Source organism: Mus musculus, chromosome 3 (assembly GCF_000001635.26).
Source record: "Mus musculus strain C57BL/6J chromosome 3, GRCm38.p6 C57BL/6J".
Taxonomy (NCBI): Eukaryota; Metazoa; Chordata; class Mammalia; order Rodentia; family Muridae; genus Mus; species Mus musculus.
Window position 1 is genome coordinate 68,592,572 of NC_000069.6, and position 27,564 is coordinate 68,620,135.

Below are 27,564 nucleotides of genomic sequence, written 5' to 3' on the forward strand. Positions count from 1 at the left end.
TCCAATTGACCTATGGATAGAATTCCTCAGAAAACGAAAGATCCCCGCTTTGCCAGTAAGGGGAATTATAGTACTTGAAACCCTTGGAATCAGACGTTCTAAAAGGAGGGCTGAGCTGTAGTGGTAATATCTGTGGCCGCGAAGATGTTTGTAAACATCTCTGCTTATGGTTGCTCTGTGGTCATCTATGCTCTGCGCTGCAGTGTTTGCAGAGATCCCTGTTTACAGTTGGCCTGTGGTCATATGTGATCTGCTTTTTGGTTTGCTCGTGTTCTGTGCTTTTCTGGGAAAGCGTCATGCCCATGTCAGAGAAGAAATTGATACATAGGTCTCATCTCACACTGTCTTCGCCACAGTGCCCACTGTCAGTGTTAGTCTGCACACGTTTTCCCCTCAGTGTAAAAGAGAAGAAAGATATAGGACCAGAAAGCATATGTTCAAACCCTATTCTTCTCCATGCCGATAGGGTAGCCTGTTGTTACACTCCTCATTTTCAAAACAGAAGTTATTGGAGGGTTAACCATGATGTGGCTATTATTGCTGGCTACATTACCATCAGCCAGAAGCTCTGAACTCTCTCTGTTAACTCTTCAGTAAATAGAGATTCTTCTCCATTCTGAACTGAAAAGAGGCTTCCATGCACAAAAGCCACCAGCAATGTGACAGAGGAGGCAAGCTATTGACTTAGCCAACCAAACACAGCTAAAAGTCCAAAGGTCAAATTCCCTTAATATAGCAAATTGTAAACTGTCAGATCTCTGTAGAAAAAAAAAAAAAAAGAAACAAACTTAAGGTACAAGTCATTCCGGGGAAAGAAAACACAGCAGCACAAACACTTAAGCAGTTATTCTTTCTGATAAATGGAAGGAACTGAACTAAGAGAATACGCCTGCCTAGCAAACTCAAAACACCAGCAAGCACTCCTGGGTAGCTGGAAGCCTGCGGAAGCCTAACTCCTGGGTAGCTGGAAGCCTGCGGAAGCCTAACTCCTGGGTAGCTGGAAGCCGGGAGAAGCCGGCTTTGCATCGCTGGTGGGCAAATGAACAGGAGCAGCTTTCCTTTGGAGCACTGTGACAAGATGTGTCACGAGCTGCAGCAAATGTTCACAAGCGGCAGATCTGGCAACCCCACTTCCAGGAACTGATTCCTAGGAGATCAGCAGACATGTGGGCAGGGATTTATGTAAAGATGGTATTTTTAATTTGACACAACCCCAAATGGCTAACTGTGGAGGGAAACTCCGTAGGGTGGGACGAGAAGCTATCGTTGAAAGTGTGTTTTTAAAGAGTATGAAGTGCTTCTATGGGCAATTTTCAGTATACACACAATGAAAGAAAGAAAGAAAGAAAGAGAGAGAGAGAGAGAGAGAGAGAGAGAGAGAGAGAGAGAGAGAGAAAGAAAGAAAGAAAGAAAGAAAGAGAAAACCTAGGAGGAAATATACCAACTGTTAGCAATGATGTAAGTAGCAGGATTATCGTTAACATTTATATTCTCTTTATTTTTCCTTATTCTGTTCAATGAAACCTTTTATAGGGCAACAGAGGGGAAACGTGACTTGTTAGTGTTCTCCCAACACCAATATTGGTAGCATTCTGCATTCCAAAAAGAACTGTCAAGAAACCAAGGGGGTGTTCACACAACCCAGCGGGTATGGCCATGCCCGTCACCAAAGCCTGTTCTAGACCAGGGCCAGTGTTGGACTATCTCCTGGTTCTTATTTAAATACTCAGTTCTACTTAGCAGTTTTGGGACTGTTGAAGACCTGTGGTTGAGACATAGGCTCACTAACTTAGGCTACATTTGTGCTAAGTACGGATGGGTATGGAGTGTGTTTCACAAAGCTGGCCTGTGTGTGACAGTGTGGTAGGTCATGATGGAGGGGCCAGCACCACACTTCCGAGTGGTTGGCCAAACGAAAGGCATGGCTGCTTTCCTTGGCCATCTCATAGTGACTTTCGTAGTGCTCAGTATTGGAGCAGGACAACTCACAGAACGAAGTCAGCCTCTTTCCTGTAAAAATATCTGTATAAAAAAACAGTATTTCACTTTGTGGCTGTATCGTATGCATTCTCTTCTTGGTATGTGCCAAGATGTGGTGGAGGGAGCAATGACTGGCTGTATAGATAGATAGATATCATTGCTAAGTGTAAATTAGAATGCTTATGGTATTCAAGAATTTGAAACTGTTAAAGGAGAGGAGAGGTGAGGTGAGGTGAGATTTCTTTGAATAACAAGTTTTCAAACCTTCTGAAATTGAGTGTCTGGATCTAGCACCCCAAGGTGTGTACTTTTAAAAACCCTAGTTCATTCTAACATAGCTTGATGAAGCACTGTAAAATGCCATGCTGTCATATTCTACTGTGCTGTCAAATGTGAAATCCACACACATCCCCGATGGCTTTGGGCTCCTGAAACGAGGCCAGGTTGACTGAGGAACTGAATTTAAATTTTAATTAACCAATTGTTAGATTGAAACGCAGACAGCCACATGTGATCCGAGTGTGCTGGGAGCCCAAGGAGTCCTTGTCCTGGCTTTCATGTGGGAATGAAGGAAGTCGTTTGTCAGCCCATCCTTCCACCTGGATGTATTGGATCTTTTTGACCCAGGAGAGCACCGGTGTGACTCTAGAATCTTCTGTAGGGAGTACTCTAGCCCCACTAGGTCCCATGAGCAGACAGAGGTCTCAGCATCCCTGAAGAACCTGCTCAGTACACAAAATGGTCCCACTCATGAACCCCCCAGATCTTCTCAGCCCAGGCGTTCTGGTTGGTTTTGTAGTGGTTTTATTTTTAACTAAGGAAACCATATCCAATCTTCCACCCCGTTGTTTAAAGGGCTGAAAAGTTCAGCCTGGTGAGTTTTTATGGGGCTTTTAATAGGAAGCTGAGTATTGTAAACATACCCAAATGACCAGAGTAGCAGAGCTCAGGTCTTTTTACCATGCATGCTTCGAATCAAAATATGAGACCGACGAGGGCAATTACAACTCTCCAAACATCCCAGGAATTATATTCATGCTCATCCATACTCTGGAAATAGGAGGCACACAGAAGCAGTCATACCCAGCAAGACTGGAGGCCCAGTGCAGGCAGCCTGTGACATCGGTCTGGTTGGCTCTGTGCCAGACCAAGCTATGGCATCAGCCAGCTCCCAGAATCCAGTGTGCACAGCTGAGTGCGTTATTGTTCTTGGTACCGAGGGTGTGGGCCAAAGATCTGGGAGAAAGCCTTATTTGGGATCAGAGTGATTAAATTCAGGAGAAATTGTTAGCCAGCCCTGAGTAGCAGCTCCGTCCAGCCCAATGAAGATGAATAGGCATCACAGTCGATGCCCAAACTGGAGATCAAAAAAAAAAAAAAAAAGGCACCAAAGAACTGGAATTAGAGCCATAAGAGACTGATTTCATTTCAGCTTTTAATAGTTGAAACATCTCTGGACTTCAGCCTGTTTTTTTTTTTTTTCTTTTTTTATGTCTAATGTTACGTTCCAAGAAACTTACTTAGCAAGGTGGACTGCCTATGCTTGCCTTATATCTGCCCACTGATTGGCACCTTTTTTTTCCCCCTTGAAATTTTAGGCACAGAAGAATGAGAGAGAGTCTATCAGACAGAAGTTGGCACTCGGAAGCTTCTTTGACGATGGCCCAGGAATCTATACCAGCTGCAGCAAAAGTGGGAAGCCAAGCCTTTCTGCAAGGTGAGCTTTTGAGTTGATTTCCTGGTGTGTACCATGCGGTGCCTGTCTATCTGGTGTGTACTGTGCGGTGCCTGTCTGCCTATCTGGTGTATACCAGGTGGTGCCTGTTTGTCTAACGAAAGACAACCATGTGTTCTCATATGCTTAGTTCTGGCTTTCACTCAGACCCTTCCCCACTTGTGTGTTGTGTTATTTTCACTGGTGATTGCTGTTATGGCCCAATGCCCAGCTACCTGAGGTCACATTTTTATATTTCATTTATCTTTGGACAGAATGCTAATTTCATGGACTGACCAGGCCACAGGCCTAAGCAACTCACGCTGTATGCATGTGGTAGACCATCAGATTTCCCATTAAGCAACCCTAAAGCACTCAGAAGCAGCCCTTAAAATGTTTAATTGCGATGAATACCAGAACATGAGAACTGTAATTCTCACTTTGATCGTTTGATGTTTATTACTGTTTTAAGATCGTCTGCCAGGTAGTTTCTCTTGGTCTTTATTTTAGGATAGCGGTTCTCAACCCATGGGTTGAGACCCCATTAGTGATCAAATGACCCTTTCACAGAGATCACATATCCGATATCCTGCATATCATATATTTAAATACATTACATTTTATGAAGCAGCAACAAGAATAATTTTATTGTTGGGGGGGTCACCACATCATGAGGAACTCTGTCAAAGAGTTGCAACATTAGGAAAGTTGAGAACCACTGTTATAGGATATCATGGTTTATTTCAAGATATTATTGGTAATTTGCATAGCTTTCTATTCCTAATAAAATATGTGGAGTTTCCAATTTTTCCAGGAGAACAGAAACTTGCTTACGTGTCACCCGGGGGAAGTGTGATTCTGATTCAGTGTGTCTCAGCTGAGCGTGAAATCCCACATTTCTATGCCACTGCTACCCAATGACCATACCACCATTCTGTGGTCTACTGTGCTTAGTGGAAGCATAGATAATTTTCAGAATTATCCCATTCCTAGTGACTAATGGAAGCGTGCAGAACATTGTTTTCATGAAGAAGTAATGAATACCCATCAGCACTCCTTAATATCCTCTGCCCCATCCCCCACTATGCCTATTTTCTTATCTTTTGGGCCTAAAGCAAACATACTCTTTGTCAATACCAAATATATTGTCAACACTAAGCTCAGGGCTAGCAACAGATGATAATGTCCATGCATTCAGTCAATCAGATTACTACCATATCTCAGCTTTATGTGAGGCCCAGAAGAAGCAACCTGATACCCATTACCCACCTGATCCTGCCCCGTCTGCATGAATAACTGTTTAGTTTTGCTCATCCCCGGATTTCTGAATGTGAAATACGGAGATTGGACCACTGCGTATGTATGGCCTTTCAGATTTGGCTACTGCTCTCTGCTATGGCCGCAAGAAGCCAGAATGTCTTAGCTAGGAGCTCCAGGTCACTCACATCTGGTGCAAAGGGTTAGACCTTGTTTGTAAACTCATACTTATGTGTGCTTCTCAGGTGTATTCAATATATTTGTGTTACGTCATTTATTTGATATGATGTGTTTACATATTAATCAAATGGGTGTTTACATATATCCATGAAGGTAGCAGAAACCATATTTGTCATTCCTTGAACCCCTACCCTCCTCTCTTACAGTGTACAAAACTCTGTGTGTGTGTGTGTGCGTGTGTGTGTGTGTGTGTGTGTGTATGTGTCTGTGTGTGTGTTAGTTTTAGTTTTAGTGTTAGTGTTAGTTTCAGTGTGTGTCTGTGGGAAAGGCTATGCATGCAAGCTCCCACATACTGCTCTCCTTTCTAGAAGCAGGACATTTTGGCTCCTTGGCTGCTACCTCAGGTATTTACCTACATATCTCTAAATTAAATGCTTATGTTCTTAGGTTTTATTTCAAATTAAAAAAAAAAAAAAAACTATTGCTTCAACTCTAAAAACTAGGATTTATTTTTGTCACATTCTGCCCACAACATGCCTACCTATCCTTCCTGTCATTTCTCCCTTTTAGTTACAGCACAGTTTAGGATCAGTTAACAATCTAATGTGTGTGTTCTTAAGATCAGACACAAGTCCACCTGACCTGTTATTCCACCTGACCTATTGCCTTAGTTAGGATTTCTATTGCTGAAAAACAAAACAAACAAACAAAAACACACCATTACCAAAAAGCAAGTTGGGGAGGAAAGGGTTTATTCAGCTTACACTTCCAAATTGCTCTTCATCACCAAAGGAAGTCAAGACAGGAACTGGAACAGGGCAAGGACGTGGAGGAAGGAGCCGATGCAGAGGCCATGGAGGGCTGTTACCTACTGGCTTGTTCCTCATGGCTTGCTCAGCCTGATTTCTTATAGAACCCAGGACCACCAGCCCAGGGTTGGTTCCACCCACAATGGGCTGGGCCCTCCTTGACTGATCACTAATTGAGAAAATGTCTTACAGCTGGATCTCATGGAGGCATTTTCTTAACTGGGGCTCCTTCCTCTCTGGTGACTATAGCTTGTGTCAAGTTGACCCAAAACAAGCCAGTATACCCATGTAGCATGTTTCAGTTACATGAGACCTATTACTGCTTAACATAAATAAGAACCGACTCTTTGTATTCTCTGTGCATGCGTGAATGACTTCCACTTTTTTTTTAAAGATTTATTTATTTATTATATGTAAATACACTGTGGCTGTCTTCAGACACACCAGAAGAGGGCGTCAGATCTTGTTACGGGTGGTTGTGAGCCACCATATGGTTGCTGGGATTTGAACTCATGACCTTCAGAAGAGCAGTCGGTGCTTTTACCCTTTGAGCCATCTCACCAGCCCGACTTCCACTTTTGTAGTGATGGGCATCAGGATGTTTTGGAATATTTAGCTGAGGTCACACCGCTGCTCGTAACCTTCTTGTCCATGTCTTCTGCATAGGGTTTCTTTTTGGTGTGTGCATGAGGGTGGACTTAGAAAAATACATGAGTGTTCACACTGACAAGACAATGCCAATCATGGCCAGTATGATTGCCACAGGATAATGTCCTTCCAGCACTGTCTCAGAGATCCTGTGGCTCTGAGACCTGTCAGCACTCAGTACAGTCTTTAAAAACTACTTGTTAGTTGAGAAGGAACATGGCAGCATATTGTTGTTTATCAACTAGTTGCGTTTCTTATTCGAAATGTCTGTGTCTTATTTCAAGTTTCTAATTTCCCTCCTTCTTCTTCTGTGTGTGCTTTTCCATATCAAGGTTATTTACTCATAATAATAGTTCATGGTAGGAATCCTAAATACACATTGCAAATATCTTTTCCCAGCTTGTAACTTGTTTCTCACTTTCTTATGTGTTTTGTGACCATACGTCTTCATTTTAATACAAATAATGCCTTTTTTTTTTTCCTGGTCAGTGTTGCATGTAATTCTGTGTACGAAATCTTTCCTAACTGGGCCTGGTGGCACTTGCCTGTAATCCCAGCCCTCAAGAGGTGTAGACAGAACGATCAAGAGCTGGAGGCCTACCTTGATTAGATAGCAAGTCTAAGGCCAACCTGTGCTATATCAAGTTCTCAGAAACCAAACAAAAACTTTCTCTGTCCCATGGCCCAGTAGATATTTGCTAGTCTTACCAAGAATTGACGGTGTAGGATTTTTTGGAAGTCTGCTCAGTTGATTTCTTCATAAGGTACGGAGAGAAGATTTTTTTCTTCTTCACCATATACGAACGACTTTATTATGCTTGATGACTGGCCCACCCTTCACTCACTGATCCCGCAGATCCTGCTGTCTCCTGCTCTACACGCATGGGAATATTTCATTCACTTGTTTATTTCATTGCTTCTACTCTTGCTCCAAAACTATAATTTTCATTATTATAGATTGAAAATACATCACAATGTTTGGATAGTCAACTCTCTTTAATCATTTTCAATCAGACAAAAAAGAAAGTTAACACTTTTCAATAATGAGAGAATACTTCTTGGGTTTTTATTCCTCCATATAAATTTAGATCATCTAACCAAGTTCAGTACAAACGTTTTCATAATTTATAAGATTTTCATTGGATTTATGTATAGGTCAGTTCAGGAAGAATTACATTTTTATAATATGAAATCTTCTCACCTATGAATATGGTCTGTCTTTCCAATTATTAAGCCTTTTTGAAACTAAAGAAATAGATACTTTCTGTTCTGACACCTTAAATTCTCTTTAATAAAGCTTCTTTGTTAGTTGCTGCTGGAGAAAAATGCAACTACCTACCTACCTAAGCCCTTGTAACCTCTTCCTGTATGGGGCTCCAACCCAGAGCTTATGCATGCTAGACAGTGCTCTACCGCCCTGTTTCATAACCAGAGGCTCTTACACCCACCTTACCATTGCTGATATTACCTCTGTAATTTCTTATAGTTGTCTGCAGAGTACCAAAGATTCGTTAAGGATTTTTTTTTTTCCTTTTTTTGGACAAGGTTTTTCTATGTAGCTCTGGCTATCTTGGAACTCACAGTTTGCTCCTTCCCCTGCCTCCCAGAGGCTAGGATTAAAGGCATCCACCACCATGCCTGGCTCTTTAGAGACTTTTAAACAATAATATCTTCTGCTAAGTGCAGTGGCTTGATTTACTTCTTTCCAATCCCATGCTTCTGGTTTCTGTCTCTGTTTCCTTTGTACCTGATCGGTGTTTGAATACAGAGAGGATTAGAAACCACAGTGGTTAGAACCCCTAGCTCATTTCTCAGATTGAGTAGACTATTTCAACAATTTCCCTGCTCGGAGTGGTGTTAATTATATGTCTTATCTAATCATTTATAGAATTAGTAGTGTTCCCTTCTATTAATAATTTACAAAGAACTTTGATCTTAAATGGACCTTTAATTCCATCACATGATTTTTCTTCATTGCCAAAATAACTTTGTCACGTTATCTTGTTCCATTAATGAATCAGTGCAGTACATTAGAGATTTGCAAAAAGTTGAATCATCCTTGCATAGCCTATAAGCCAAGCAGGTTGAGGTAAATTATCTTTTTATATCCTTTACTTTTAATATCTTGCTTAAGATTGTTACATGTGTATTCATAATTGACATGGATCTTTCATAGTCTTAGAATATTTTGTCTACTTTTAGAATGATGCTGGCTTAAAAATGGGCAAGGACTTATATTTCATATTATCCCCCAAATGTCTATATCCGCTGTAATGATTCGCTTCTGTGAAGTCACCTACAATAGTGGTCTGGTATTTATGCATCTGTTTCCAAGCTGCTTCCATTCCTTAAGAGCTGTCTGATCGTACCTACTTTTTGGATCTTTCTTGAGTCAATTCTAATGAGATGTATTTTTCAAGGTATTTCTCCATTTTCTTTACACTTTCAGAATTGTTAGTATATAAGTTTTAGTTTGATTGTTTAAGATAGTTTTTACTGAGCTTCATATTTCCCATGTTTTTTTTTGTTGTTTTTTCTTTTGCTTTCCATCTGATAATAATTAAGTACTGGATAATAAAGGCTATTTTATTGTCTTCTGTTGTGGGCTAGGTTGTTTTGACATATATCATCTCCTCAGAGAGACCTTCCCAGGCTGCTTTATTATAGATAAACACGCACACCCCGTCACTTTCTCTTTTATCCAGTTTATCCACTTACCTCGACATGGTTCTCTTTAGACCCATTACCCTTATTAAGACATTTACAGAATGTCTATAAATCTGTTCTTTGTCTTTAGCCAGCACCCAAATGTAAGTTATTGGGAAGCAAGTCTTTGGTGTGTTTGTTACCAAGGCAACCACATGACATGAGGTCAACTCTCCAAGTATGGTTGAACAAATGAGTCGGGATCTCCACGATGGAACTAACCAAACTGGGGCAGTCAGTCCTTCACTGGAATTCAGTCAACTGAACGTATCTAGTCTTTTCTCTTAGTCTGTGACTTACAGTAGAAAAGAACCGCTGAACCTCACTGTGAGGGGTTGTATGCAAGTCTGGTAGTGTCTGATGACCCTAGGAAGGGAAGGCTTGGAAGTTTAGTGTGTGTTTAGGGTACTCCAGTCTAGAGCACTTCTGATGTGAGAATAAACTTCCTGATTCTTCGAGGCCAGAGATTAGCCAGGCAGAGAGCTGGTCTAGATGGTCCTTTCAAGTACAGAGTCTGTGAGTTGCTCTGAGTCTCTGCACCCCTGAGTATTCGCAGGATTCTGCAGTGTCAATTTCTGCTCCTCCAGTAGCAGCCCCTCTCACATGCCGCTGAAACACTTGAATATCTCTGTACATTTTATTTTATCTTCCTAAGATTTTCATACTCTTGTGCTGGTGTTTCTCTTTCCTGGGTATCTGTCTTCCTGTCACAGATGTTAGGAGGATTTCATAAGAACAGGTAGATAGTGGTATCCACCACGTTATGCTTAAGTCTCATGGAGGTTTTCAATATTTGTCTGGTTTGAGTTCATGTTTCTGTTTTTGTTTTTGAGACAGGGCCTCACTATGTAGCTCTGGCTGGCCTGGAACTCAACATGTAGACCAGGCTGGCCTCAAACTCACAAAGGCTAGCCTGCGTCTGCCTCTTAAGTCTTGGGATTAAAGCAGTACACCACCACACCTAACCTCAGCAGAAATACCTTCTCAAGTAAAATTCTACGAAGAAACCCTGTATGTAAAACCAAATATTCCTTCTCCAATTGGAGAGTACTGAGGATCAGGAATTGGGGTTCCCAAAAATTGCTTCCCCCGTCCTCTTTTCTGCCCTTCTACCATTTGGTTCCTATCTCCATTTCCCAGAGCCACTTGAGACTTAGAGCAGAGCCAAATTGGAAAAGCACCGAGTCCTCTTCCCCTGGAGACAGCTATGCAAACACGAATGTACTTCGAAGTAGCGTATAACAAGCTGCACTTGTTGGCTCGCCTTGGAGAGATTATTTATAGAGTGTTCTCTCAGAGGGACTCATCTCTGTTCTAGGATGAGCGCATCATTTGCGAGAACACCATGACTTTTCTAATTTCTCTCAAGGTGATATTTAAGAAGGATCCTAAATGTTTCTAAGAAACATCGCTTTATCTTGTAAATAGAAAATCTGTTATGATTGACTACCGTCATCCTCATTAGCCATAATGTAGTGTCAGGGGGCGGAGGGATCTCCAGGAAAACTAAATTGCTGTTAGATATCCCTATTATATAACCTGTGGTCATTGAGGCTATTAAGGATGTAAATTTTCTCCGTAAGTGTTTTTATTGATTTCATTTTGTTCCTTGTTAATTTCATATGCGTTTAGAAGGCATGCTGGTTCCTCTCTCTTGTCACCTTCTGTATCTTCCTCCCACTCCTACCAAACCCGCCCCGATCACTACCAGTCATTCCAAAAGCATTTCACGGGGTGGGAACTACCTTGTCTCTTACAGAAGTATTTGAGGATGTCAGCTCAGCACTACAGTACTCCAGAATGCACAAGAGCAGGTGTGTTGCGTTAGCTACACATCTAGAACCAGATAGACCTGTTGTGAATGCACTACCCTGAAGACTTCGGTCCTCAGTATGAAATGGAGTGCAGCCTTTACAACTAATTGACAGAGCCAGGCCTGGTAACACAGGCCCAGCACAGAGAAGACTGAGGCAGAAGGAAGAGTAAGTTTGAGGCTGATATACGAAGCACCAGGCAAGCTGGGGTGACCAAGTGAGACTCTATGCAGAAACACCCCCACCAAGTATTGGATTCTGAAATTGGAAGCTTGTTTTCTAAGGCAGGGCCTACTGAAGTAAATGGGATCTTTGGAAACCAAATCAATCTACCTCCTGTTCATGCTCATTAAAGGGTGTGAACTCACCTGCAAAAAAAAAAAAAATTAGTCATATTCGTTATGTAAGAGGTGTGAAGGTGCGTGAGAGTCCGAGTGTGTCAGTCGTGCCTTCAAGGTCAAGGTTGGGATGGTGCACCAGGTTTCAGCCCTGCTGCATTTGTCTGGATGGTGTTATCTCTCTTAAAGCAGTTTTTTTTTTTAAAGTGGTAAGTGTTAGATGTAAGCTAGGCTTACAATAATCCCATAAAGACATTTTATACTTAATACCATAGCCAAAGAACGTTGGAGATTGCTGCCTAACACAGCTCATTAGACCTGACACATGTGGAGTGTGGCTTACATGGCGTGTCACATTTTCCTGCAAAATTTGCTAATCCAGACATAATCACCTTCTTAAAACTGAGACTGTGTGATCTTTGTCATTCTTCTATCGTTTTGGAAAAGGTCTTAACTGCTTAATAGGAAATAAGAAAAATGGATTACCTGCTTTTTTTTGAAATGAGATTTTCCAAGAAATATCCTAGGTTTAGTAATATTCGGGGTGTGGGGTAGGTCGTGCTGCCTTGCGAAGGCTGGCCTTCACCTCGCAGCCCTCCTGCTGCAGCTTCCTCCTGCTGATGGCACGGGCTTGCCCTCACTCGCAGCTTTCTGTTTGCTTCTGGTGTAAAGCTTCCCTGCACAGTTGTCACTGGCCACAGTCAGGATCGGCTCTTGCTCTCCTCCCACATCTTGAACTTACGAAGCTGAGTGTTGAGGAGATAGAAGGAGGTCTTGACGCTGTGGGGACACAAGATGAACAGCCATTACTGATAGGCGTCTAGGAAATCTTTTATTTATGAGCATTACAACCCAACTGGCCATCAAGAAGAAAACTTCCCTTCCTCGCCTCTCTTTGCGGTAGCCCCAGATCGGTCTGATATTTCACTCTCTTTCTACCTTAACTCGAGATGGATTTTCTTCAGCATACGCAGGTATAAAGGCATCCTAGACAACCGTCTTCTTGATCACGCTCGCAGAGCGATCGAGGAGCGGGGATGAGCTCTATCCTTCCCTCCAGGCTGTGTGATAAAAAACAAGTTCCCCAGAGTGTTTGTGAGCAGCTGGTTTGAATAATGATTACTGTTTACTTATCTCAACTATCCCCAAATCAAAATTCATTTCTTTCTTGGCCTTCCATGTTTATTGGTGAATGACTGAAGCAAGGCCAATTACAAACACCTGCTACCTCCTCTGTGTTTGCGTGGGAGAGGGAGAAGCATGGCCAGCTTAGCTAGACCCAAAACAGTGGGTCTAGGAAGCTTTAAAGAACCGAGATGCATGGGACTTTGAATATGGGAGATCTCTCTCTCTCTCTCTCTCTCTCTCTCTCTCTCTCTCTCTCTCTCTCTCTCTCCCTCCCCCCCCCCCCCCCCCCCCCCCGTGTGTGTGTGTGTGAAGTGAGCCAGCATCATTTGCCAGGAAAGTGAATCACTGTCTTGTCTCTAACAGTAATAATTTTCGCATAATTTCCTGGAAGTAAGTGGAGTGGCTGTTTTAGCCCGGCATGGGAGAAGAAAGAAGCTGACCTGTCTCAGTGCAGTGAGACTCCTTCTACAGCATCTTCCTTGAAATGAGAAGTGCATACCAAAGTGCCTTATTTCTAATGCATGGTGTATCTTTAAAACTTCACATTGATCTCATACACATGCTATTAATTTGTTTAGAAACAAACAAACAATTCTTCACATTGGTAGCACCAGCATCACAGCAAACTGCGGCTATACATCCACTTTTAATTCTTTGTGAATTGTCGTCTCATACTCTACAGAATGCCTTTCTGTTTTGAATGCCTTGTTTCAAGGAGACCTTATTCTAAAATATTACACAATTTCCAAAGTGAGACAGAATTTAAAGTGGATCTTTTGAGAAGTAATAAGATTAAAATAGCAAAACAAATTTAATTAAGTAAGCAATTTTTCTCTTTCACAAATCCGAAAGAAAAGTAAATTGGTGTTTGTGAAATTTTCTTTGTCTAATAAATAGCCTTGCTTTATAATAATGCCAGTGACCCCAGTTTAATTAGGTGCAATTAATTTTGTGCAGGCTGAATTTGACATCTTGCTAAAGGCATAACCAGCTGTACCCTGTCTTATGAATTTTTTTATCAACAATGAGAATTCAATTGCCTGCGCTATTGCACAAAAAGGTGGGGGTGGGCACAGGGCTTCATGTTATATTTTTTAAAAAATGGCCTCGGTGGACAGCAGAATGTTAATTACAAGAGCTTCTAGGATTTGGCTTTCATCCTACATCATCTTTAATGTGTTCTCATGGTACCATCAGTGCAGTTAACACCCCTCCCTTAGACAGTGGTCACGAACATGCATTGGGCGTTGGTTGTGAAACACCACTCCCTTTTGGAAGCTTCACCCACCAACAGCAGTGAGCTGGCTGACTGGAGGTCTCCCAGCACCGTTCCCTCTCCCTCAGAGTTGCTCACTGAGCTCAGAATTTCATGCTCCTCCTCAACCAAGCAGCTCAACTGAGCCTCATCCCCACCCAGGATCACCTTCTAATTCAATCTCACGTCCTTCAGCTTTATCTTTTGCAGATTCTCATATGCATGAAACCCATGGAAGTGCTTTTACTGAGAACACAAACCCTTCCATGTTGTTGTTTACATGGGGGTGGTGGGTGGCCATAATTTGTTGTGTCTTTTCAGATGTATAATAGATTTGTAGTTAAGTAGATAAGTAAATAGTAGCAGTAAAAATGCCTTTAAAAGAAGACTCATGCCTTTCCATCATAGTCCCCGTTCTTCCAGGCTTTGGTGTCTCTCATCAACTGTTCCCGGATTCATCCTCCCACATCCCACTCAAACATCCCACAGAACAGAGAAATGACGCATCTACACACTCAGTTCACAGCAGTGCCTCTTCACCATCAAGCGGTCCAGAGCCCTGCCTGGATCAGTCACTCGGAAGGAGGTCGGGCGTGGCAAGTCGCAGCAGGCTCTGAGGAGCCCAGGGCCTGACTGTCACTTAGTAGCACTTGCTAATGACATCACTGTGCCTCAGCCTCCTGATCTGTAAAATGGGATGATAACTGTGCCTTCTTCATAAGGTCCCTGTGAAGATGGCAGGGAATGTACTCAGGAGCGTGCCTTGTCTGTACTGCCTCGGTATTTGCTGTCGTCATTTCCGTTACGGCTTTTATTTGCTTCCATCTAGTGCTGATTATAGCACATGAAAAATTAAAACACAACAAAACACTGCTGATTAAATGTCCCCTGGGCACTGAAACTTTTGATTTTTGTTGTGGAGAGACTTATTTTAGACTTGTTTGGACGTATTCATTTTATATGATGTTTTATCCATTCTTTGAGAATGTCACACAAATTATTTGGATCGTATCCACCCCCTCCTTCTCTCCGTAGCTCCTTTCAGGGCTGCCTCCCACCTCTCACCCTCTCCCAAATTCCTGTTTTGCCGCTGTTGTTTAATAATCCAGAGTTCAATGTGTGCTGCCCATGTGCTCATGGTGGGAGGGGCATCCAGTGGAGTGTGCTTAACCCACCTAGGCCAAGTCCGTAACAAAAATTGACTGTCTTTCTCACTCACGCACCTGTCTCAATCCACGCTACAATGTTGACTGGCTTGATCATATGCAGGTTGTATGTAAAAGCAACAGCATTGCTGTGAGTTCATGAATCCAACCGTCCTGTCACAGACCTGTCATATGTGTCTCTAGCACTAGCAAAACAAACAAACAAAAACAAGAAATGCTTTGGTGAAAGTCTCTCCTGGAACTTGTCACATCAGAGTTGAAATCTCCTACCTACCCTGTCTATAACACCAGTGCTCTGCTTGTCCCCATAGTGATAATGTCTTAGTCAGGGTTTCTATTCCTGCACAAAACATCATGAAGCAAGTTGGGGAGGAAAGGGTTTATTCAGCTTACTCTTCCACAATGCTGTTCATCACCAAAGGAAGTCGGGACTGGAACTCAAGCAGGTCAGGAAGCAGGAGCTGATACAGAGACCACGGAGGGATGTTACTTACTGGCTTGCTTCCCCTGGCTTGCTCAGCTTGCTTTCTTATAGAACCAAGACTACCAGCCCAGAGATGGTCCCACCCACAAGGGGCTCTCCAACCCTTGATCACTAATTGAGAAAATGCCTTACAGCCGGATCTCATGGAGACATTTCCTCAAGGGAGGCTCCTTTCTGTGTGATGACTCCAGCCTGTGTCAAGTTAACACACAAAACCAGCCAGTAGAGACAACCTCACTGGGTGGGTGCTGGAAGAGTAACCAGTGCTCTTAACCACTGAGCCATCTCCTCGGCCGCCAGAAATTAATCTCAAAAGGGCTGCTTTTAAGGCAATCTTACTATGAAACCAAACCTAAGTAGCAACCTCTAAATGTTTCTCAGTATGACCACAAGAGAAGTGAATGCTATGGTTTTTTTTTTTATTTTGAAAAGTATAAAACAACATGAATTAAAATATTCACCTTGGAGTTAGAGTGGAGCTCAAAGTTGGTATGTGTGAGGCTCTGGGTTCTGTCCAATCACCAAAAAGAAAAGACAGACAAACAAATCCTACTAACCTAGTTATTCTAAAACACACACACACACTACTGACATTCTCAGCCATATTTTCATCGGAACCTCTTAGGCACCTAACAAAAGAATGCTTCCTCCTTTACCGTGCGCAGCTCTAGTAGCTGTTAGCAGGAGAAAAAAGTTTCAGTTGTGTCGGGGACTGAGCGGAGAAATTAGGATGGCTGGCTTTGAAAAATAGTTAAGTTTTTGCCAGTTGCCTAGGGGCTCTGATTTACCGCAGGCACGTGGAGAAGTGTAGGCTTGAGATCAGGAGAGATGTCTGGGGGTGAGTGGGAGAGCTTGTCCACGGAACTGTTCACCCACAGGGAGGCGGGTTCCCAGCTGCCTACGGTTCATCTCCCACTGTCCACAGCAACGTGCCAAAGGCAGAGCTCAGGCTGATTCGGGTGTGAGTCACACTCCCGCTTCGGTGCGGTCTGAGTCAGATGGCAGCTGTCGAACACTGAGCCCCACTCACCTTCCCTCCAACGCACAGGCTCTACCGCCAACTCTCATCCTCTCTCCTTTGCCTTGTCTAGTTCTTACCAAGTGCCCACACATGACAACTCAGAGGCATTCGAGGGAGACGAGTCTAAAGTCAACTTGATGCCTTCCACCAAGAACTGTTTAAGTCTGTTTCTTCCCATCTTACCTAAACATTTGAGATTACTCATTTTCTCTATTTTTGTGGGGTAGGGAGCACATGTGTGCCACGGCACATGCGCAAAGGTCAGAAGACAACTTGAGTCGGCTCTTTCCGTTATGGTGAGCCCTGGGATTGAAATTAGCTCATCAGGCGCAGCAGAAGGGGACCTTTCCTGCCGAGCTATTGAGCTGGCATTTTTATGCATAAAATTGGAGTCACACTGCAGCTACTCTTTGTTGACCCTTTTTTTACTTAAGACTGTATCAGGCCATTTCAGCCATTTTCTCAGCTATTCCAATGTGTGTGTGTGTGTGTGTGTGTGTGTGCATACCTGTGCGTTTGCTAGCTGAGTAACTCATCATATTTCATCTTTTATTCTTAAGCATTTTAGTTTCCAGATTTTTGTTTCGTTTTGGTTTTATTTTGCTTGTGTTTTCATCTTCTCTTTTATTCTCATTTATGAATTCATTTTACCCTTCTGAAAGTGTCCTAGCCCCTCAGGAGGGAGGACACATACCACTGTGACTTTGTGCAGTTGTACCTGTCTGGGACTTTGTTTTTCCTACATAAAGCAAGGTCCCCACTCATAAGTAAGGTGGGCAAAGTGCCTGGCACACAACGGATGCTATCAGACGGCAACTTTTTATTTCATAAGTAGGCTGCTTGGAAATCGTCAGAACTCAATTAAGATGAAAATAGATCACATTTGACCTCTAGCTATCTTATGCCTACTATCCTAAGAGGGCTCGTTCTTGCCTTCCATTCATACTGAAGAGTATTCCTCTTGAAAATACATTTTGCAGACATTAAAATCCTGTAATTCCGAATTCAATTACAGGGAAGTGGTCATCAGTGAAAGAAATTGGCACTGATGTGGAATGAGAACCAACAGCTGTCTGAGGAATGCAAGTATTTATAGCTCTCTGGAGCCCAGGTTAGGAAGCGGGCTGACACTTCTCCAGAGGAAAGCTCGTGGGTGGCCGACCTACCTACTGGCTGCTTAGTCACAGAGACTGTATGGCCATGAGGTCTTGGAAGCCTGTCAGCTGAGCGCTGAACACGTACAGAAAGAAGAATTGAGAACTAGCCTTAGAGCAGAAATGGGGACTGTGTATTTGCTATAGAGAAGAAAACCCAGGCACAGCTGTTCACAGGCCCACTGCCTGTAGTGCTATTTCCTCTTCTCTTAAGATGCCAGGTCAGACGTATAGAAAGAAAGAAAGAAAGAAAGAAAGAAAGAAAGAAAGAAAGAAAGAAAGAAAGAAAGAAAGAAAGAAAGAAAAGAAAGAAAGAAAGAAAGAAAGGAAGGAAGGAAGGAAGGAAGGAAGGAAGAAAGAAAAGAAAGGAAGAAAGAAAGAAAGAAAGAAAGAAAGAAAGAAAGAAAGAAAGAAAGAAAGAAAGAAAGAAAGAAAGAGAAAGCAAGCAAGCCAGGGCAGGACAAGACACAAAGTGACCTGTTGCCCCCATCCGACTACTCACTTTTTGGCACGTAGTTAGAAATACCAGTTAGCTTTTCTGGCCACATGACTTCCAAAGGAGGATGGACCTCTGGGCTCTCTTCTGGATTCACCCATCTGCCCGCCCCACTTCCTTTCATTTGAAGCTCTCTGCTTTAACATTCCTGGCTGGCACCTTACTTTAGTAATGTCCAGGTAGCAAAGGTGTTTGATGGAATAGGGAGCATTCACCAAGTGTTTTTGAGCTCCCTTCCAATGTGTGTAATTACACACAGTGTCGGATGACTCAGAACTTGTGACCTGCCGGAAGACCTCGGTTTTATTCCTCCATCAACTGCCGTGCCTCCACTAACAACGGTTAAGCACCATAAAATGCCTGCATGGTCCAACAAAGAACTGCAATGAGTGAACGCATCCAAATAAAAACCAGTAGACCGTAGTCGGACTGTAGCAAATTAGAAAGTGTGTTGCCTGTTGCCTGCTCCTGGAAGGAAGGAAGGAAGGAAGGAAGGAAGGAAGGAAGGAAGGAAGGAATCAAACAATCCTTATCTTGCATACATACTTAGGAAAATCTTTTATGGTGCTTTTGTGTGATGAAGCCATGTGTTGAACCAGCAACATTTGCAGCTGGTGAGTAGACAGAATGATTTTTTTTTAAGTCCAATAGAGTGGTTTCCTGTTTCTTGACTAGACCTCGAAGCAAGAGGAAGGTTATACACTCTTGTGAGAATAGAAGAAGCTGTAGCATTGTGTTTACATCCGTAACGAATGTGGAGAAGTAGAAACCATGTTCCTCTCTCATTTTTTAAAAGAGCAGTAGGCATTTGTGTAGTTCTTGAGGTAAATGATCTACAAGGCACAGTAAATGGGGAAGAGAAAGAGGCAGAGTTTGTGGGCTGCAGGAGTATTTTATAATTCTCTACGAAGCAATAGTAACCTACCACCATACCACATGATGTGTAGCTAAAGCTCACCCAAACTGAGTTGTCCTCACAGTCATCACAACATAGTCCCAGAAAAATGAAGAGCACTTCTACATACCCTTGGGTAGTTATAATCCATAGTTGATACTCTATCCCCTTTGAAATCAATATGAAACAGAAAAATGGCATGAAAAATATGAGTGATTATTCATTATGTATAAAGCCTTTGAATAATGCATCAAAGATCCATTCAGATAAATGGAAATAATGTATTCTAACAGCTTAGCCACAAACTGTTGGGGATGTTGAGTTATGAAAGGCACTGCGGGACTGTGGCTCTCGAGCCACAATGGCTGTAGACAGTTAATGAGCAATATAAGCTGGGAACCCATAGGCATCCGGAAGGTCCCTCTTGCTCTGTTTCCTGGCCCTACAGTTGCCTTGAAATTATGAACAATGATAGGAGGCATGAGCCCTGTAAAATTATGCTGCCAAACACAGGTAGGATCTGGTAAATTAAAACAGAGCTCTCATGTGTTCCTAGGCTTTGGTTCTGAGCTCTGAGATGAACTGACATGGAGAGCCATCAGAGAGTGATGGCAGAGTCAAGGCTCGAAAGAGTGTGGAATCTTAAAAGAATCTTAGAAATGGGTCAGAGAGATAGGTCAGTGAGTTAGGATGCTTGCTGTGCAAGCGTGAGAACCTGAGTCGAGTTCAAGTCCCTAGGATCCACACAAAAGTTGGGCATGTCAACAATGTCTCTAACCTCAGGATTGGAGGCATGAAGACTGGTAGATCCTGAAGTTCACTGGTCAGACAGCCTAGCCAAAACTTCAAGTTCAGTGAAAGACCCTGTCTCAAAAGAATAAAATGGATAGAGTTAAGGAAAAATCTCCTCTGACCTACAAGTGTAGATTCATATACTGCGTGTGCGTGCGTGCGCGCGGGCACACACACACACACACACACACACACATTAAATATTCATACATTGCCTAAGCCATATTCTCATTTCTAGAACTAGAAAACAAGAAGGAACTTTCAGAGCTGCCCTCAGACCAGACTTTAATCAGCCCAACCTAAGACCAAGGACACAAGCCTGATTTTTTTTTTTTAAGATTTATTTATTATATGTAAGTACACTGTAGCTGTCTTAAGACTCTCCAGAAGAGGGCATCAGATCTCATTACAGATGGTTGTGAGCCACGTTGCTGGGGTTTGAACTCAGGACCTTCAGAAGTGCAGTCAGTGCTCTTAACCACTGAGCCATCTCGCCAGGCCCCACAAGCCTGACTTATGATCTTTTCCACCCTCCTGGAAGTTACCAGAAAACTTAAAACCATGACGTTGCTTATGTCTGGCGAACACAAGTCTTGTTTCTGCATTTTTTAAAAAAAAATGGACTTTTTACCCCTTCAGCACTAGCAGTCAGATCCAGGGCCTTGCTTGTCATAGGCCAGTGTTCTACCCCTGAGCTCTATGCCAATTCCTCAGCCTTTAGAGACAACAACTCCTCATGCAGCCCAGGATGGCCTCAACTCTCAACCTTCCTGCCTCTGTTTCCTGTGTGTGGGATTACGGGTATCACTGCCTGAAGAAGAGCTGTTTTGGGATTTTGGTTTTGTTGGCTTACTGAGTTGTATACCATTGGCTATGCTTTAAGATCTCCTTTGGTAGCAATGAACATCCTGTGTCTGCCATCCTCCAAGCCCAACTGCAGACGATGCTCTTCTCACTCACTGTAAAACACACCTCTTGAGTCTCCCCATTCATGCCCTTCCACTTAAGCAATCCACACCATCCCACGGGAGCCACTTCTGCTCGCGCTGGAATGCTGAAATCATGTCTTCAACAAGTTCTGAGCCTCCTCCAGCAACCACCCTCTATCCTCCATCCCCTCTAGAGGGGATGCTTCTGTGTAGCTCTGCTGTATGACATCTGTGTGGTCCATAATGAAGAGATTCCAGGGGTAATCACCACCTAGACCTTCCAGAAATCAAATCAACCAGCAAGACAGACTACCTGTGCCATTTTTTTTTAACGCAATGTTCTGATAAATACTTAGAGAGATGTCTCAGACCAGACTCTTCTGGCTTCCACAAGCACTCATACTTGTGTGTGTGTGTGTGTGTGTGTGTGTGTCTGTGTGTGTGTGTCTGTGTGTCTGTGTGTGTCTGTGTGTCTGTGTGTGTACACTCATATAGTCCCAAACACACATAAACAAAATAAATTTCTTTTAAAACATCAAATGACCCCGAATGATAGCTTCCATAAGCAAAATCTTTTATTTCACCTGGTGTTGGGCTCGAGAGACCAAGGAAGACTGAACTAAGCAGGATTTAAGTGAGGTAGCAAAAGGTCAGAGACCCAGGGAAGTGCACTTTTCAGAAATAAACTGTGCAGACAGCTGTGAATCTCACTGCCAGGCAGGAAGGCGGGAGTGGGGATTATCTGTTCTTTGACTCCATGGCACAGAGGCCTTCAGAAGACCTGGTGGCCCTATCACCCTTCAGCCAAGCCTCTCTGCTTGGGGAAAGTGGTTGAGTTTCACCCAGAGCTGTCTTCCTCCTAAAATGCGATTAAAGGCTAAAGGCAAAGAAATCCCCCTCGAAATGGGAGCCCATTGAAGATGTCTTTACTAAAACCCTTTCTTAATCAGCCATGATGTCCCATTGTCCCTGTGAGCAGCTTTCTTACTGCTGTAAGGAATTACAAGCCCTCCCCCCACCCCACCCCCATCCCACCCACCCAAGCTTCATTCAGTTTCCCACCGGGCTACTATGCTACTAAGGTGGGGTGGGGGCTCTGAATCTGTACTGGAAGCATTCTTGAAGTCCCCCCAGCTGTTAGAAGTTCCTTGTGGGTGGTTGGCCAGTTGGGGGCAGAGCTGTAGAATTTATAATCATTTTTTGCTCAGAATGAAGATATTTGTCCGTGGGCATCTTTAACTTGGTTTTGTGATATCCTTTCTTGCTGGTTGTTTATGTTTTTAGTTTTCTCTCCAGCAGGCAGCTTCTTTGTGAGACTTTATTCATATCTAGGAAATGCTATATAACCCTTGACTGGAGTGAGATTCAAATGCGTCCCCAGACTGTCCTTGCTATCACCTTCCGAACCATAGATCTTGATTTTATTGTTAAAATTTCTTGATTCTACTTTTTAGATGAACTGCAGATATCAAAAATCTGCTAAACTCAGCGTGTCTGGATCAAAGGGAAATCTGAACATACTAGATACCGCAAGATACGTGAAGAAAATTTAAAGGAGGCAGGTCCCGGCACAACTGTAGGGCCAGCTGCTGACTAGTTATGGATGGCGTGAGTGAGTCTTCCTTCAGACAGCAGACTATCATGGGGTGGCTTTCAGTGTGGGAGCAGTGTTAGGGTACAGTCCCTTTAGAAAGTCACGTCAGCTCTAAGAGTCTCTGTGTTTTTGCCCAGCTTCCAGAAAGTGGAGAAAGGAAGGTAGGTCATATGTACAGAGCACCCTCCCCATGCCAAGCTCTGAGCAAACTCAGGGTTTGGAACCCGCTGTAAACCAGTCATCCTGTGGCCTGCTTCCTTTCAGCTCTGGGCCTGGCCTCCTCATCTGTGTCAGGAAGGTTTTTTAAGGGAAAACTAAGCCGGAGCTTGTACAATTATAAAGTCTAACAATAGGTGGCAGTACATATCCATCTTAATCGCAGTGCTGAGACTAAATGGGGGAGCAAGTGTAGTCATGAGCAAGACGTGCAAAGCTTCTCCATCATTAGGATAAAGACAACCAAACAATGTCAAGTATTAGATTAGATCCTTGCAGCATGAATAACACCAGAGCAAATTTGGTGTCCTTTGCCCCAAAGTGGGCTTAGAATGGCTCCCTATGGCCCCTTCTGGCACCCCACCCCCATACATACCCACACACACATACAAGACTTACTTTCCCACAGGACTGGGATGCTGGAGACCCTGAGAATGACCAAATAGTACTGAGAGGATATGGTTCACCTTTAAAAGCTAGTTAGGACCAAGAGCGGAGCCCACCGTCTGGCCACGGTCATCGCAGTGCTTGTCCTGTCTGACTCCAGACCATCCTTTCTGGAGTTTCAGACTCCTGAGCTCCCAAGAGGAGTCTGTTCTCATGGTGCTGGGTGTGGGGGCCAGTCTGCAGAAGCGCATGCGTGCTGTGACTTCCAACACCCTGGGATTTGCTTCTGCCTCTTGGGGTAAACAGACCTGTGGTGTTTTTGTCTTTGAGTGACAGAAGTTGCGCTTCCTCTGTTGGCTTTTGGCAACCGCTTTAAATAAAGGTTCTCATTGAGTGTCCCTGTCTTCCTGGAGGGGAAGGAAACTTTCTTCATAGTCTTGGGACACTGGTTCTTGTGAACTTGTTTGGGTTGTCCTTCTAAAGCAGAATTCGAAATAGCATTCCACCACATTATTGGCTCAAGTCTGTTCATCTCGAGTGGCAGAACTGCAAACACAAAACATCTTTCTGTATGGGCCAGCTCTGTGTTTGTTATCCACTGGGTGCTATAACGTAGAGCGTTAAGCGACAAACTGATGTGGAAAAAAGACCGGAATTCTGGGAGGCCCTCTGATAAACTTTTTAATTGCAGGAAAGAATTGGCTGAGGCAGAAGGATTGCCATCCCAGGCTACGTAGCAAAATCCTGTCTCAACCACAACAGAAGGAAATGTAGAATGATTTGGGTCACTAAGTTCTCCACATGAAGAGCACATAGAACTGTTTTGATAGTTAACCCCGTTTAATCAGCTACAGTCAGGTAACAAATAGCTAAGCAGAATGACTGTCCCGCTTGTTCCCACCCAGACTACAGAGCGGGATGAACCTCCAGATATGCTTTGTCAATGACAGCGGCAGTGACAAGGACAGCGATGCAGATGACAGTAAGACGGAAACCAGCTTGGACACGCCCTTGTCCCCCATGGTAAGTCCACGTGGCCACCGGCCGAGCCGTTATCTTGTCTTTTTTCCTGGCTGTTCAGTGTTTATTCTGTTGTGAATCTGCAGCAGCCCTTCTGGGAGGGGCTGGGGTTACACGCTTCAGGAACTTGACAATGGGGCTGCAGAGATGGCTCAGTGGTCAAGAGCACTGACTGCTCTTCTAGAGGTCCTGAGTTCAATTCCCAGCAACCACATGGTGGCTCACAACCATCTGTCATGGGATCTGATGCTCTCTTCTGGTGTGTCTGAAGAAAGCGACAGTGTACTCACGTACATAAAATAAATAAATCTTTAAAAAAAGAAAAAGGGATTTGACAATGACCACAAAATCAAAATCAGGATACAGTAAATACGGCTTATTAAAGTTGTTGACTATGAGAGAAATCACTTACTAGTCTAGAGATTATAAAATGTAGCTGGGCATGGTGGTGTGTGCTTATAATCCCAGCACTTGGGGGTCGGTGGCAGGAGGATCACAAGTTTGAGGTCAGCCTAGGATACGTAGTGAGTTCAAAGCTGCCTAGGGATAGATAAGGAATAGCTACATCCCTTATCTATTCCTTACATATAATGGAGCTAAGTGTGGAAGAAGGAATCCTTTCTCATTGGGCTTTGAACTACAGGCTCAGCCCTTTCTCACATGTTTCAGAAGTCAAAAATAATCATGACTGCTTGCTACTGGGATGTTTTTCCCTCTGTGGTATCTTGTTCCGATGACCAAGAGGTGTGTGTTGATCAGGCAAATGTCATTTGATGCCTGACCTCAGAAGACTATCTCAGACCGTGGCTCTGGGTTCCATAATTAAACATGGTCCTGTTATACCTTTTACCACTCTTCTATCCGTGCTCAGAACAGTCATTCTAAGTAGGCCCTTTTTGAGGTTTCTTGTGACCGATGGGCTCATTGAGATCAAGTGGGTAGTGGTACTGCTGCCAGGCCCCCACCTATGTGGAGAGAGGACCCTGTTGCTAGTGCCCCACCCCAGCTGCATGGCAACTAGAGTGAAGCTTGAAGCTGCTCTCCCTTCCTTCACAGAGCAAGCAGAGTTCTTCCTATTCGGATAGAGACACAACTGAGGAGGAGTCTGAATCCCTGGATGACATGGACTTCCTCACAAGGCAAAAGAAGCTACAAGCTGAAGCCAAAATGGCTCTGGCCATGGCCAAACCAATGGCCAAAATGCAAGTAGAAGTGGAAAAACAGAACAGGAAAAAGTCTCCCGTCGCTGATCTTGTAAGCAGCGGAGGCTGGCATGCAAGCGGGCGTTTGGGGCTGAAGATGGGTTCTTTCCCAGAGTTATGCAAACTTGGGTTTCTCTGAGGCAGTTTGTCAGAAGCACCGGCAATTGAGAAAGAACAAAGTCCGTTTCTTTTTCCGGTCTCCCTGTTACACTGAGAAACACAGGGGCAGCATTTCGTAGAATTAAATGCTCGAGGGCCAGTGATTCAGATCTCCTGTGTTCCTGCTCTTGCACAAGTAAAGGTTGCTATAGTTCTCTCCCACCTCTTTAAGGAGATGGTGGAATGTAATGAATTAGTGCCCTGGACTTAGCAGTCACGGTTAGCTCTGCCACTGGCCTGCTGCAGGGATCCGACAAGAGGCTCGCATGCCAGTTTTCACATGTGCCCTGTGGATAACAGCACCCGGTTGGGAGTATGGTTGTCGAAGACACAGTGAGAAGGCATCCAGGGCACCTTACCTGGCACTGGTATAGAGTAGTAAGCAGCAGCTGATAGTGTTCATGTTTTCCCTGCTATTCCTATTACGTTCCCCACAACTAGTGTCAGAGACCAACCGAAAGCCTGGCACTCGGACAGCATATCATCTGGTATACGGAGGGCATCGTAGGAAATGGGTGTTAGATATGGGGCCACCCTTGGGACACTCAGGGGCTGGGAAAGCTTTTAGGCTCAAACCTGGGTGGAAGTGGGTGGGTGAGACAGGATCTGTAAGAGCAGACTGGCTCTTCTCCGGGTCTTTGACACTGGGCTCACCCCTCCGCTGCCCCTTGTGTCTCCAGCTCCCACACATGCCTCACATAAGCGAATGTTTGATGAAAAGAAGCTTAAAGCCCACCGACCTGAGAGACATGACTATCGGGCAGCTACAAGTGATCGTCAATGACCTCCACTCCCAGATTGAAAGTAAGTGGGGGATCTGCTAGGAAGTTGGCGCGAGGTGGTGAGAGGAGAGGCTGCCTGGGGGTTCATTGCTTCAGTTCTATGTTTTCACTGGGCTATCTGTGTGTTTTCAAGACAATCACAGAACCCTTCTATTGGGTTTTTTCCTTTCTTTTTTTCTTTTCTTTTCTTTTTTTTTCTTCTTTAAACTGTAAAATGTCAGAAGCTTTCAGAACTGTTCAAGGTTCACCATGGTTACCAGTCCTTTTAAATTTGCTGGCTCCTAGCACAGGCCATGTATTTAACTTGCATCTGTTTCTAGAACAAACTTCCATAGCTGCAAGCTTTGCCCAACCATCCCTCCCACCTCACGTAGGTACACATTTGTTTTAGCTGCCGTCATCATCATACATCAAACGAGACTTTTTTTTTAAGCTGATAAATGTCTGTTTACAGATATGGAAAAATTACAAAGCTCTCCTCTCTCGGTATAAAGGGATTCAACAGAAGCATCCAGAGAGGGTAGGGAGCTGGTGGGGATGGTGCTCACTGGAGGTCATTTGTCACAAAGAGAGCAGGCAGTGATTGGCCCACTCTGACACCAGATGGTGTCCCCACAGGGCGTGGTCAGCCAGGTGATGTCATCAGCCCCCAGATGAGATGGTGTGTGGGTGTGTGTGATGCCTGTAAAATGGTCCTGTAGACTCGAGAAAGATGATTCCAGCTGCTCATTGTTGAGGCCAAGAGGGTCTGTGAGGAGTCACTAAGATGTCGCTGTTGTTATTTTAGTTCCAAGTTTTCCTTCATAGAAAGTTTAAAGCTTACTATGGATCTGGAGAAGACGCAAAAACAAACCTCCTGTGCGGACAGACACTGTTGAGAGGCGTGGAGAAGGCCACCCAGGAGCAAGGGAAAAAGATCATTTTTTCCCCAGTAGATCTAAATAAAAACTGAGGTGCTTAGGTAATGCTTTAGAATCAAGCATTTTGGAATTTTAAATTTTGTTTTATTTGTTTTGTTTTTCAAGACATGCTTTCTCTGTGTAGCCCTGGCTGTCTTGGAACTCACTCTGTAAACAAGGCTCACAGAGAACTCAGAGATCTGCTCGCCCCTCGCCCCTCCCTTCCCCCCACCACTCCGCCTCCCAAGTCCTGGGATGAAAGGTGCATTACACTGCCGCCTGGCTTGAGGGTTTTGTTTTTAAACCTTAGCCTCACAGGACATAAAACGACTTGAATTCTGTTTTAATCACTAGGCTTGTTACTCATGCGAGGGCTGAGAAGCATGACATATTTTGCCACCGCAACAGCTTCTCCTAGACTGTTAAGGAATACCATTACTTTCTGGTGCTTTTTAGGGGCATGTAGAGTTTTAGAGCTCTGTGTGTGATTTTTGTCCCCATTCGAGTTGCAAACTCTTCTGAACTGAAGGCATGGAGGT

At 43.8% G+C, this 27,564-nt stretch overlaps 2 protein-coding genes across 6 annotated transcripts in view; both read left to right on the forward strand.

Annotated features, from left to right (window-relative positions):
- The window catches only part of Iqschfp (Iqcj and Schip1 fusion protein), a 734,263-nt gene that overhangs the window by 700,352 nt on the left and 6,347 nt on the right, over positions 1–27,564 (forward strand). Inside the window, exons 6-9 of the mRNA NM_001113419.2 lie at positions 3,579–3,697; positions 23,869–23,986; positions 25,040–25,237; positions 26,025–26,148. Coding sequence (NP_001106890.1) covers positions 3,579–3,697; positions 23,869–23,986; positions 25,040–25,237; positions 26,025–26,148 — 559 coding nt within the window. The remainder of the gene's footprint in view (positions 1–3,578; positions 3,698–23,868; positions 23,987–25,039; positions 25,238–26,024; positions 26,149–27,564) is intronic.
- The window catches only part of Schip1 (schwannomin interacting protein 1), a 561,681-nt gene that overhangs the window by 527,770 nt on the left and 6,347 nt on the right, over positions 1–27,564 (forward strand). For all 5 annotated transcript variants that reach the window (NM_001113421.1, NM_001113420.1, NM_001282045.1 and 2 more), the window contains 4 exons: positions 3,579–3,697; positions 23,869–23,986; positions 25,040–25,237; positions 26,025–26,148. In NM_001113421.1, the coding sequence (NP_001106892.1) occupies positions 3,579–3,697; positions 23,869–23,986; positions 25,040–25,237; positions 26,025–26,148 (559 nt within the window). The remainder of the gene's footprint in view (positions 1–3,578; positions 3,698–23,868; positions 23,987–25,039; positions 25,238–26,024; positions 26,149–27,564) is intronic.